Raw genomic sequence first — 12557 nt, 5'->3', positions numbered from 1 at the left:
CTGTAACCACATATAAGTTAAATCTATCCTGGAGTGGTGCATAATTTGTGTCACAACCATAGTTAGGCCAACTTTCTAAAATGAGTAAAGTCCCAAAAGTCGTCCCAAAATGGTTTCATAAAGTCCTGAAAGAGTTGAAAACTAGATACTCAACGTGTTTCTCTGACTAGTTGGTTCTCAATCCCCTAAAGCCCATATCTAGTCTGATTGGAACTAGCTAGGTTAGTCCCTCTTCAGAAAAAATCAAATAATTCTTCGTCCCTTGCAACAGTCCTCTATCGTACGTTCCTCAGTATGCAAAAGCAGAAAAGCACATTGCTATTGAATGATAAGTTTTATTTTGTATCACGTACAAGTTACACTAGTTGTACGAACCTTCTTTTTGTCTTAAAAATTTGTGGATCCCAATCTTACACTTTTGGGTCCACAGAAATTTGGGTCCACAAAATTGTAAGACAAAATAGTTGACTCATACAACTAGTGTCAGTTGTATGAAACACAAAATAAAACTTTCCGTATTCAATTATCTCTGATGCAATTCCCAGAAAAAATACAGAATATTTTCAAGTTAAAATTTTAAAAAAAGAAAACGTACTCTATGTAAAACTTTTATTTATAGAGTTTGACTATATCATATACACGACATAAAAACTTCAACAATATCAAGTTACTTTTATATGTTATATTAGCTAGGTAATCTGCTTTATCTTGAAGATTACAAATCTCATTAATGAAAATTATTTGAAGATATTTTTGAATGACATTATAGTAAGAATATAGCACAAAGCATCCGGAGAAGGGCAATACTCGAACGAGGTGGCTCGAACCCGTAACCTATAGATCATTTGAACAAATACTGTTGCTCCAAGGCTGCTCTACAATGACATTATAGTGTAAAATTTATTTGAATTATCGGTTTATATAAGTTAATTGCTTATACGATGATAGTGTTAAAAAAAATACACTTTAAGTGAATTTTATCGTAAATTAGTAGAATAGTTACCATAAAACAGTTTTAGTTGTAAATTGTGTAATTACCATATTTTTTTTACACTGTCAGAAGGTAAACTCTTATATGTAGCAATAGTTTTTAACCCTTTCATTCCATTTAACCCAAGTGTGTCCATTGTTATAGCATATGGACCCAGAGGCTTTCTCAGCGAGTTTGTTCAAGTGGGACCCTAGAGGTGCAATGCCACCGCCAACCCGGCTGTTGGAAGCAGCGGTGGCGCCTCCTCCTCCTCCGCCAGCTCTTCCACCGCCGCAGCCTCTGTCGGCGGCTTATTCCATTAAGACAAGGGAGTTAGGAGGACTAGAGGAGTTATTTCAAGCTTACGGTATAAGATATTACACTGCTGCTAAAATAGCGGAGTTAGGTTTTACGGTGAACACTCTATTGGACATGAAAGATGAGGAACTTGATGATATGATGAATAGCCTTTCACAGATTTTCAGATGGGAACTACTCGTCGGAGAAAGGTACGGTATCAAAGCTGCAATCAGGGCGGAACGGCGGAGGCTTGAGGAGGAAGAACTGCGGCGGCGTGGCCACCTTCTGTCTGATGGTGGAACTAATGCCCTTGACGCTCTCTCACAAGAAGGTTGTTTTTCTTTGAATTTGAAACCTCCTTCGCACCCCTGTTATTTTATATATGCATTGATTTTTTGAATTAACAGTATAACTAGAGTATATATTTGCACTTGGACATATGAATGTATCATCAGTTCGAGTGATTTCTAAGATCAAATTGAACGTAGTTGGTATTTAAATGTTTAAGAATAGCTAGTGAACGAACAATTTGAAGTTAATTGACGTATTTTTAGTAGATAATAACATGCGTAACTTTTTAGAAATAGCATGATTCTTGTGGAACCACTGTTATATTGAACACGAACCCACGAGCCTAGCTATAGGAAAATAATTTATTTTTACGGATGCATGCAACCAAGCAACTATAAGGTATTAGGGTTCTTGTTGCACATTCCATATTTGACTATCTCTACTTCATTTTTATGTGACATTACTACCCTACTTTGAGAGTTAAATAATTTTATTTATTACAATTTTCTCGAAGTCTTTATAGATATTTTGAATTGTTAACTATGATTCTCACTCAAATTGAATTTATATTTTTATTTCAATTTTATAAAAAATAAATATTCAAATACACATGAAAATTAGTACCAAGTGTTTTGACCTTATGTTCTGTCACATGAAATGAGACATTGGGAGTAATTAGATATATTTTGTATGTACTCATTAACGAGTTATGACGATTTTTAAACGTGTGTAGAAGTAAAAAGGTATAGGTAAGACTGGCACTTTTTTCTTCACATAATATAAGTTCTCAATTTGTATGTATCTATCATATATATGGTGAAGTAGGGTTGTCTGAGGAACCAGTGCAGCAGCAAGAGAGAGAAGCAGTGGGAAGTGGCGGAGGGGGGACGACATGGGAAGTGGTGGCGGCAGCTGGCGGTGGGAGAATGAAACAAAGGAGGAGGAAGAAGGTGGTGGCGGCGGGGAGGGAGAAAAGGGGAGGAGCGTCGGCGGAGGAGGATGAAGAAACGGAGGAAGGTCAAGAAGATGACTGGAACATTAACGACGCCAGTGGAGGAATAAGCGAGAGGCAAAGGGAGCATCCATTTATCGTGACGGAGCCAGGTGAGGTGGCGCGTGGGAAAAAGAACGGCTTGGATTACTTGTTCCACCTCTATGAGCAATGCCGGGATTTCTTGATCCAAGTTCAGAATATTGCCAAGGAACGTGGTGAAAAATGCCCCACTAAGGTCACTTTCTTTTCTCTTTCCTTTTTTTTTTTCACAATTTACGCCACTTAACTATTTCCACAAGGTAAAAGATCATTCCTATTCGTTATACTAAGTAATTTATTGACACATCTTTTGTTATTTGGATTCCTTAACATAAACACAAATCTTCTATTTTCTATCAATACAGTTATACATTTTTTTTATGAAGATATATTTTTAATTATGAAACTGATATACGTATAAAAATTTTATGTTTTTCTATCTTGTAAAGTATATTTAAAAGAATATCTAATTGATATTTGAATTCATCAGACTAATAAAATACTCCTATCTTGCTCTCGTGCTCCTAACCCACTAAATGTCATATAAGTCTCACTTTTATAACTTCTAACTGTTATTTAAATTTTGTATTTATTTAATTACAATAATAATAAATTTAGTGAAGTTACACCAGTAAGGTCTAGTTTGTATACAAAACTTACTCTTACCTATAGGAGGACAGATTGGTTCCGATAGTCGATAAAGATAGGAAGAAGCAACAATAATTTTTGTATTTAATTACTAAAATATATTGGCTTTATACAATAAATGGAGCTTAGTACATGAATTCTTTTTATTTTTATTTTTGGAAGGATATAAAAACTTAGGTAGTAGTTGTTGGGAAAAGGTTGGGCGTAAAAATGAATGTGGGTTCAGAAGACCTCGTTAATTGGGTCAAGGAAACCATTAGTTGTCCGGAAGAGAATTCGACAGCTAAGGTACGGAATTGATGGGCTGAACCATAATAAAGCTTAATGAATTTCTCCCTCGGCCCAGTACTCCTCTTGTACTTTTACTCAAGTGGTTCCACCTGTAAGCTTGTCCTTGCCACATCGAAGTTCTACACATTGACCAACGTTAGAAATGACATAAAACTAGCAACGTGTTTTTTTTTCGCGAATTAGGAATAAAACTCTATTTTCTTATCCATTTTAGTTTTTAGTTTTTTTAGAGAGTTAAAGCTTGATTTTAATAAATAAGGCTCATATTAGGCGCTTACTTGTTTCGCCTAGACATATTTTGCTGGGTGAGAGTAAAAAGACTGTCCGGTACACTAAGCTTATGCTATCCTCGGGGTCCACGGAAAGATCGGATCACAATCGTCTATCGTACGCAGCCTTATCTTGTATTTTTGCAAGAGATTATTTTCATAGCTCGAACTCGTGACCTCTTGGTCACATGACAACAACTTTGTTGGGTGAGAGTAATAGACATAAAGGATGAGAATTTTTACATTCCTATGTCATATAGTAAACTATATTACCCTAATTATTCATGTTTAGTAAATTACCCTACCTATACAAGTTTTGTTTACAAAATATATACATTCCACCTTAAAAGGCTCTCAATCCATTATGAGTGCCTTTAATTAAGGGATTTAGTTACACCATTTTCCTTTTTTTTTTCCTCCTCTTCTCTTTCCTTATGTTTCTTCCACCTTAATATTCGGTAATCACTGTTAAATTCATTAGGTGTATAAGTTACCAAATCACAATATTTTATTTCGGATGAACAGAAAAAATTATGTCAAGGAAACCAATGAAATTTAGTCGTTACTTATTCTTCAGTGCAGCAATTATTCTTTAGTGTACAAATAAGTTTAAAGAGTTTGTTCTCTTGAGTCAGACAAGAAAAGGAACAAAAATATCTTCAGATATTTGAAGAAGATTTTTTCAAAAAAAATTATTCTTTTGCAAAAACAGCTTTTTCACAAAAAAAAAAATTAGAAAATGATTCCACAATCTTTTTAAAAGTATTTTAAAACAAACACCGCATGAAGAAATGTAAGAGTTAGACCACATAATCATTACCAGATATTCGCAAAACATTTCTTTCAAAATTAGTGTTGATTTTTAACCTCGTATTGTTTATATCCCATCCCAATTTTTCTTTATCTACAATTTTCATAAATTATTTCTACTCAGTTATATACAACTACAATATGATACCACTTAAATACAATTTTTATACAATATTTCTTTTGTATATTTTATATTTGATTTATACATAGTAAAAATAAATTTCATACAACTAATTATATATTATACAACTTATCTACAATTTTCATATATTATTTCTATTCAATTATATACAACTACAATATAATACCACTTAAATACAATTTTTATACAAATTTTATACAATATGTCTTTTGTATATTTTGTATATAATTTATACATAGTAAAAATAAATTTCATACAACTAATTATATACTGTATTATACAATTTATTTATAACTTTCACATACTATTTTTACCCGGTTAAATACAACTACAATTACATACAACTTAAATACAAACTTTATACAATATGTCTTTTGTATATTTTGTATTTGATTTATACATAGTAAAAACAAATTTCATACAACTAATTATATATTATACAACTTATCTACAATTTTCGTACATTATTTCTACTCAGTTATATACAACTACAATATCATACAACTTAAATATAATTTTTATACAATGTTGTTCAACTTTCATACAATAGTTAAATGTATAAAAGAAAAATAAATAAACAACAGAATAATTTTTTTACAATTTTCTACAATTTTACTACAATTTCTGTAATATAATGTATGTCAAGTCTTCTTCTTCTTCGAGTTTCAATTTGAAATTCAGCCAAAACCAAGTCTAATCTTCACTAAAACCCCTCAAAATTGATATATAAACTCCAAACCATATTCCCAATTATTTGCAACAACACCTAATCCTAACAAATAATGATTTTTGAAAACCCAAATTAAAATTCAAAGCTTTAAAGCTTTTTAGTGGTTGTCAATAGTGGAATTGCTGCTCTCTTTTCCTTTGCTTTATATTACTGAAATTTGGGATTGAGAGATAGAGAGAGACGTAGAGAGAATTTTCAATTCTTTGCTTCAAAGCTTTTTAATGGTTAATGGTGGACGGATTACAAATTTTTGCTGGTTTTAGAAGAGGAAATAATGGGTGATTGAAGAGGAAATTGTGGGGTGTGGTTTGATACGTGGGTGAGGGAGTGAGATTTGGAGAGAGAAATTTGGAGGGAGTGGGAATATACGGTAGAGTTAAATTAGGAGACTAATTAATACCATTAAAACCCTTAAAATGTACATAAATGGTAATTAGGTATATAAAAGGTAATTATATTAAAAATTAAGAATAGAGGGTAATGTTGTTTACTATATGGCATATGAACGTAAAAATTCCTAAAGGATGGGGCGCCCATGTATGGTCTTTTTGCCCCTAGGCACTTACCTTTTTGGGCTCAGCCCTATCTTGCCGGGTGAGACTGATAGAAAGAAAGAACGGGGGCAACCATGTACTCCCTCCGCTTCACAATAAGTGATCAATTTGCTTTTTTATTTTGGTTCAAAATAAGTGGCCAGTTATGTAATCAAGAAAGAATTCAATTTGTTTTTACAAAATAACCCCTATGCACATATCCCTAAAAAGTTTTCTTACTCCTCACATTAAATATTTAATTAGGGGTAGTTTAGTCATAGTAGGTATTTTTGTATAGAATTTAATATTTTCTTAATGGGCGTGCTAAAAGCAAATTGGTCACTTATTGTGAACCGAAGGGAATATGGTCTTTTTGTCCCTAGGCGCTTATTTATGCCCTATCTTGTTGGGTGAGACTGATAGAAGAAAGGACGGGGGCAACCATGCGTGACACTTTTGTCCTTGTCTCCGAGGGAGAGTTAAACTAGCGACTCGTGAATGCTGCCAGTAATATTTTTTTGTTTGGGAATCATGAACTCTTCTCACTGTAACCTAAGTGGTGTTACTGTTCCACCATATGTTGTTCATTAACTAAGCAATCCTTTAGTACTCTCCGTCCAAAATCAACAATATGAAGTTAGCTTTTGGCAATTAAAATTACGAAAAGCAATTATCAAACTAACGTATTTTGTCTTTTGAAATAATTAAGGTGCAAAAGATAATCACCTTACAGTAATGTTATCCCGTCGAATGAAAATGGACAGGCGTTGAATGATCGATTGTTTTAAAATTGCAGGTAACAAATCAGGTGTTCAGGTACGCGAAGAAGGCAGGGGCAAGCTACATAAACAAGCCAAAAATGCGACACTACGTGCATTGCTACGCACTTCATTGCCTTGACGAGGAAGCCTCCAATGCGCTAAGAAGAGCTTTCAAGGAGCGAGGAGAGAACGTCGGGGCGTGGAGACAGGCATGTTACAAACCCCTTGTGGCCATAGCTGCTCGACAAGGCTGGGATATCGACACCATCTTTAATGCACATCCTCGACTCGCCATTTGGTATGTTCCCACCAAGCTCCGCCAGCTTTGCCACTCTGAACGGAGCAATGCTGCTGCTGCTGCTGCTTCTAGCTCGGTTTCTGGTGGTGGTGGTGGTGGTGATCACCTCCCTCATTTCTAAGTTGAGGGTAGAGTACTCAGTTTACTCTTTTCTGACTTTGCCCCTATATCTACATCCTACTTTGTTCTACTGGTAATGTAATCTTTTCGGCTTAGAGATGAAAATATCTGCATAACATGGGTGTCCCTCAATTCAGTTCTGCAAATTCTGTAACTGCTTAAGTTTAGAACTTGTGACATATAATGGTTTGGTAATCTTGATGTCTACTATTGTCATGTAAATATTCACCTAGGAAACAGAGATAGCTTAGTACTGGACAAAGACACAAGAAGAGAATGAGAATAGACCACGAAGTAGCAGGTACAAGTAAGTTGTCGCATGTGTTTACTGATGCTTCAATGCAAATTAGAATAGTACATCCAAATTGGTGCATCAATCTCGGATAAACAATTCAGGCTATTAAGTAAACATTCTCAATGGGGGTCAAGAAGAATGAGTAGGGTATTTCCACAACACATCACCCCAAGTGCTTGGACCATCGGTTACCTCCTTAATAACAGATGCTACTTCGTCCACATTCACGCGAATCTGCTGCTTGCTGTCCCTTTCACGGATTGTCACAGAGGATGTTGAATCCACTGTAATGGCAAAGGGGACCCCAAGTTCATCTGTTCTTGCATACCTTTTCCCTATTGATGTACCTATATCATAAAATCAAAAGGACCACAGCTAAGTATCAAATAGTTTAAGCACCACCGGTCCATCAAAACCAAAAACAAAATATACATACATACAACAACAAACCCAGTTTATCCTACAAATAGGGGGTCTGGGGAGGGTATTATGTACGCAGTTTCACCCCTACCTTATGCAGATAGAGAGGCTGTTCCGGTAGACACTCGACTTCAAGCAAGCATGCAAATCACAACATTATAGAAAAGAAATACAGTAGTGTAAAAGGCAAGAAAGCATTAACCAAAAAAACAAAATATACATATTGTAGCACAATGACAAAGACAGGTAATCATTGCTAATATGGATGCTGATGATATGCCCACCAGATATTACATCAGTCAAAATCTAGTGGTATACAAGGTAAACTTTAGCATATTAGTATATGATAACAGTGTATCGATGCAGACATGTTCAGGTTATGGTAAATCCATATATCCTATAGAGATCAGTACCGCATGGGATACAAGCACAAGGATAAATTGGAGTCCTCGTGCATGGTAAATCAAAAGGAAGATGAAGTAAACTCAAATTTCTGCATTGAGACCATGTGAACCCAGTAGTTGTCAGGAGTGTACACAATAACTTAATATTTGTTTAAAATTCATGTAGTGAACTCAATAATTCCCCGGTGAATTTTCTCCCTTCTCTCTAATACTAGTGGTGTTCCAGGCCAGCTCATGCGCCTTGACTATTCCATTGGTTATTTACATCTCCCACCACTAAAAGTATTAAAGGGCAGCCCGGTGCACTAAGCTCCCGCTATGCGCGGGGTCCGGGAAGGGCCGGACCACAAACACCAAAAGTATTGAGTAACTCTATTCACTAATGCTTAGGCAGATGAGAATAATCACCAACCTTTTTTGCCTACGGTGGGATTCAAAGCCTAATCTCTCATTCCCCCTTCATCGACTACTAGGTCACACCCTTGGCTGCAATTCCCCAGTAAACTTTAACCCAATTTGCAACCAATGTTGGAATTTGATTAACCTATGTATGTTCATTTTAGGACAAAGTAGAAAGCACATTTTCTTACGAATTTTAAGTAATGTTGACATGTCAATATTTCTTATCACTGTCCAAAGAGAAAGGATAAGAAAATAATTAGCAAGCAGCTTAAAGTTCAACTTATTTACTCCAGAAGTGGTAAAATGAGTAGACGGGTGAGATGTAATGATTATGAAAGGGATGGAAATAAATATTAAAACACCCTTGATCCAGGTAGATTTTAAGGGGAATTAGAGAGAAAAATTGTGACTTACTCAGAACTTAACATTATTGTGGCCAAAGCTAGTGCTTCGAATAACTCTCGAGGCCGAGCTTACCTGTTATATCGATCTTATACGAGATCCCATAGGCAGTCAGCGACCTAGCAATTTGTCTGGCAACTTCCTCATATTGTTGATTCTGAACCAATGGGAACACAGTGCATTTTATAGGAGCTACAATAGGAGGGAAGCTGAAAAAATTCATTTGTTCATCACCATCTCTGCTAGGTCTTGTGTTGAAAGAATGCTCATAGAGGCAGTATATTATCCTCCCAATACCAAAAGATGGTTCAATGACTGATGGAGTGAAAACCCTCTGGTGTTCCTTCTTCATTTCCTTAGAGATGGACACCATATTCTTGTTTATAGTGACAGCCCTGTCGAGGGTGCAAACATGAAATTCGGCCTCCCCCTTAGACTCCAATGTTGCTTTCATTTCCATTGCTTCTTTTTCACCCATAGCCTTGAGACAGAAGCAAACAATAATCTTATTAATTTAACCCTCACATGAAGGGCATAAACGAGTAAACTGATGCAATACTGCTGTGTACCTCCAGTGCTTCAACAACCATCTTTTGGTTACCCTTAAAAGCAAGACCTAACTCCTTTTTAGCTGGAGTTATAATAAGCTTCTGAAAATAGAGATAACACATTAAGCTAGTAAGCATGTTTTACGTATTTTATTCAGGGTTAGATTATAGACAGCAATCTCTTGTGCACAGGTTGAAAGAAAGAGAGACACCTCTACTTCCCTGGGCTCTGGAAACTTTTCATGGGCTACTAGAGGCACACCACTCTTATCCTGCAATGGGTGACTTAGTTCAGTGTAGGATAGTATACTAAGAAAAAATTATGCTCGTGTTGCATGAAACGCTAGGTGAACCATAAGTTAACAGATAGATACTGAAAGAAGAAAATAGTGAATGTGGAAACACCAAGCAACTGATGAAGTACCATATGTGAGTGGGTTGAAGAATATAAAAAATTAACAGTATGTGGCTATTTTATGTAAGCCTCACCGTGTGAGCACGCAAGTCATACGCAGATCTATCAGCTATACCAACACACTCAATCCATCCATAAGAGCATTCAATTTCAGCATCCCAACAGTCTGCAGCATAATGTGCCATTTCGTTTGCAAGATGTTGACGAAACCGTAGCCGGTCTTTGTCAATACCAAGATGAGTAAGAAATAGATATACTCTCCCTATGAAATATCCAAGAGTTTCATTGTTGACAATTCCCTGCAGAAGCAACAGTGATGACTCAATCAAACATGTATAATGGAATTAGAGGATTTATACAGGGGAGCAGGAAGAAACCGAGAAGTTAATCGTTGAATTTATCTAACCTGGACAACTGCTTCACCAATACGTATTCTCCTAGCTGATCTTCCAGAAACCTGATCTTCTCTCGGGAACATCAAGAACTCCAAGTTTGCAACATCAGGAAATTTTGGATGAGATTTATCCTCCGGGTCAACAAAATGCTCAATCTCAGCCAGTGTAAATTCACGGACTCTCAGGAGACCTTGACGTGGTGAGATCTGCATATACCAAAAAAGCAAACATCGTTTTGAACATAAACATGCTCCATCTATGAGTTAATTAAAGAGGTTAAATAAATTTAGAAAGCTTGAGTTTCATATTGTATTTTTACTAAATTATAGCAATAAGCTTTATCCCTAAGGCATGGTACCTAAGCCCTGAAAGCTCTTAGGTCATACACTCTACATTGTCCTTAGAATATGAAGAGAGAATAATACAACTACACAAAATATATTAGCATCTCAAAGTTTCAACATACGAAGTATTTTTGCTAAGTCATGATTTCTATGGAAAAAGAACACCTAGCTATAAATCTCATTTTTATTATTATATGTGGAGAAATTTTAGTGCCTAGATAACTACTTATTCACCCTCCCACCTTCAGAAGTCATCAGATGCAATAATCCAAAGTCTTCAAATTATAATTTTTGCCAAATAGATACTAGAAAATATACAAATATGATCAGGTTATGCATCAGAAAAATAAAGGCAACAGTAAGATATGGCCTTTTAACCTCATTTCTAAAAGCTTGACCAATCTGTGCAGCAGCAAAAGGAAGCTTATTTCCATTATAATAGTACAAGTCCTTAAAGTTGACAAAAATGCCTTGAGCAGTCTCCGGGCGCATGTAACTGCATGCCAATCAATAGCAGACATAAACAAGATAATCAAAATAATAGAAAAAAAGATCTCTTTCAAACTAAGCAAAAACAATGATGGTTATATATAGGCTCTCCTCCAAATGATATTCTTACCCAGGACTTATGCCTGAAGGCCCAATTGATGTTTGGAACATGAGGTTGAAAGGATAAGGGGCAGAAAGAGGATTCCTGGTATCTGGAGCAGTAATGCCATAATCCTTAATCTTAGCACCGAGCTCTTCAGCAGAGAGATCGTCCAAAACAGCAAGCACGTGCTTGAATTCCGCAGCCTTTTCAGCAGGAAGATTAGGATCTCTCTCAAGCTTGTCTTTGCAGAAGTCCTTGAGCAGATGATCTGCTCGGTAACAAGTTCCCGTCTTTTCATCTTTCACCATAAGATCAGTGAACTTATCAACATGACCTGACGCTTTTAGCACAACTTCAGGCGTAACACATGGGCAATCAACTTCTAACATGTTCTCCTCAAGAACAAAGTGCTGAATTACAGAATAACAAGTCACCATTTGAAGTATCATATAAATATGAAAGAAAAACCCCAATTTTGTCTAATTAAACCCATATTATTAATGTTCACTATCTAGTGAATAACCTCAATTGGGTAAACGAACATATCCCTAATATAAACTCGAGTCACTGAATTGGAAAGCAATATAACAAAAACGTAATCAGCAATTGAGAATTTTGATAGTAAGAGAAAGAAAAATACCTGGCGCCAGAAGGAGAGGACGTTGGATTTAACGGCACAACCAGGAGGGCCATAGTCGTAAAGGCCAGCAACGCCACGGTAGATCTTGAAAGAGGGGATGTAAAAGAGACGGCGTTCGAGTGTGTTAATCACAGCTTGCCGAAAAGCTTCTCTGTTCTGGGCTTCTTGGGCAGGGTCCATTTTTCAGACAAACACCAAGAAATTCACTCAGAATTCAGATCAGTTTATGTATAAGAATATTCACAATTGATGGATTTTTGTTTTGATAAAGAAAGAAAAATATCAGAGGTAAAGATATTTTTAGGCTTGAATCTCTGTCAGCACAGTGGATAACGTATATTTGATGTTGTTTTGGCTAGTTGTGAATTTAATATTCAGGTCGCCCCTTGCTTCTTAGGGTTGTTGCTGCTAATTCACGCGTCTCATGCTGCCAATTATTACTCCGTATTTGTATTTTCTGTAAGTATATGTTCAGTCCGCAGTATCTAAACTCTAAAGTGCGTG

General features: G+C 35.9%; 2 protein-coding genes across 2 annotated transcripts; one reads left to right on the top strand and one right to left on the bottom strand.

Moving 5' to 3' along the window:
* The first annotated feature begins 1127 nt into the window (after positions 1 to 1127).
* On the top strand, positions 1128 to 7340 carry LOC107774346 (floricaula/leafy homolog 2). The gene is made up of 3 exons (XM_016593842.2): positions 1128 to 1601; positions 2387 to 2790; positions 6814 to 7340. Exons 1-3 carry the CDS (start codon positions 1139 to 1141, stop codon positions 7195 to 7197), a joined length of 1251 nt encoding a protein of 416 aa, XP_016449328.1. The 5' UTR covers positions 1128 to 1138; the 3' UTR covers positions 7198 to 7340.
* Positions 7341 to 7491: 151 nt separating this feature from the next.
* LOC107764895 (glycine--tRNA ligase, mitochondrial 1-like) lies at positions 7492 to 12527 on the bottom strand. The gene is made up of 9 exons (XM_075256550.1): positions 12054 to 12527; positions 11441 to 11823; positions 11200 to 11317; positions 10489 to 10683; positions 10157 to 10381; positions 9880 to 9939; positions 9689 to 9769; positions 9195 to 9600; positions 7492 to 7838 (listed from the first exon to the last, which is right to left on the bottom strand). Exons 1-9 carry the CDS (start codon positions 12231 to 12233, stop codon positions 7621 to 7623), a joined length of 1866 nt encoding a protein of 621 aa, XP_075112651.1. The 5' UTR covers positions 12234 to 12527; the 3' UTR covers positions 7492 to 7620.
* Between the last annotated feature and the right edge of the window lie 30 nt (positions 12528 to 12557).

Source organism: Nicotiana tabacum, chromosome 6 (assembly GCF_000715075.1).
Source record: "Nicotiana tabacum cultivar K326 chromosome 6, ASM71507v2, whole genome shotgun sequence".
In the NCBI taxonomy this organism is placed as follows: Eukaryota; Viridiplantae; Streptophyta; class Magnoliopsida; order Solanales; family Solanaceae; genus Nicotiana; species Nicotiana tabacum.
The sequence above is the reverse complement of the archived record's forward strand: the minus strand, read 5'-3'. Positions and strand labels throughout refer to the sequence as shown.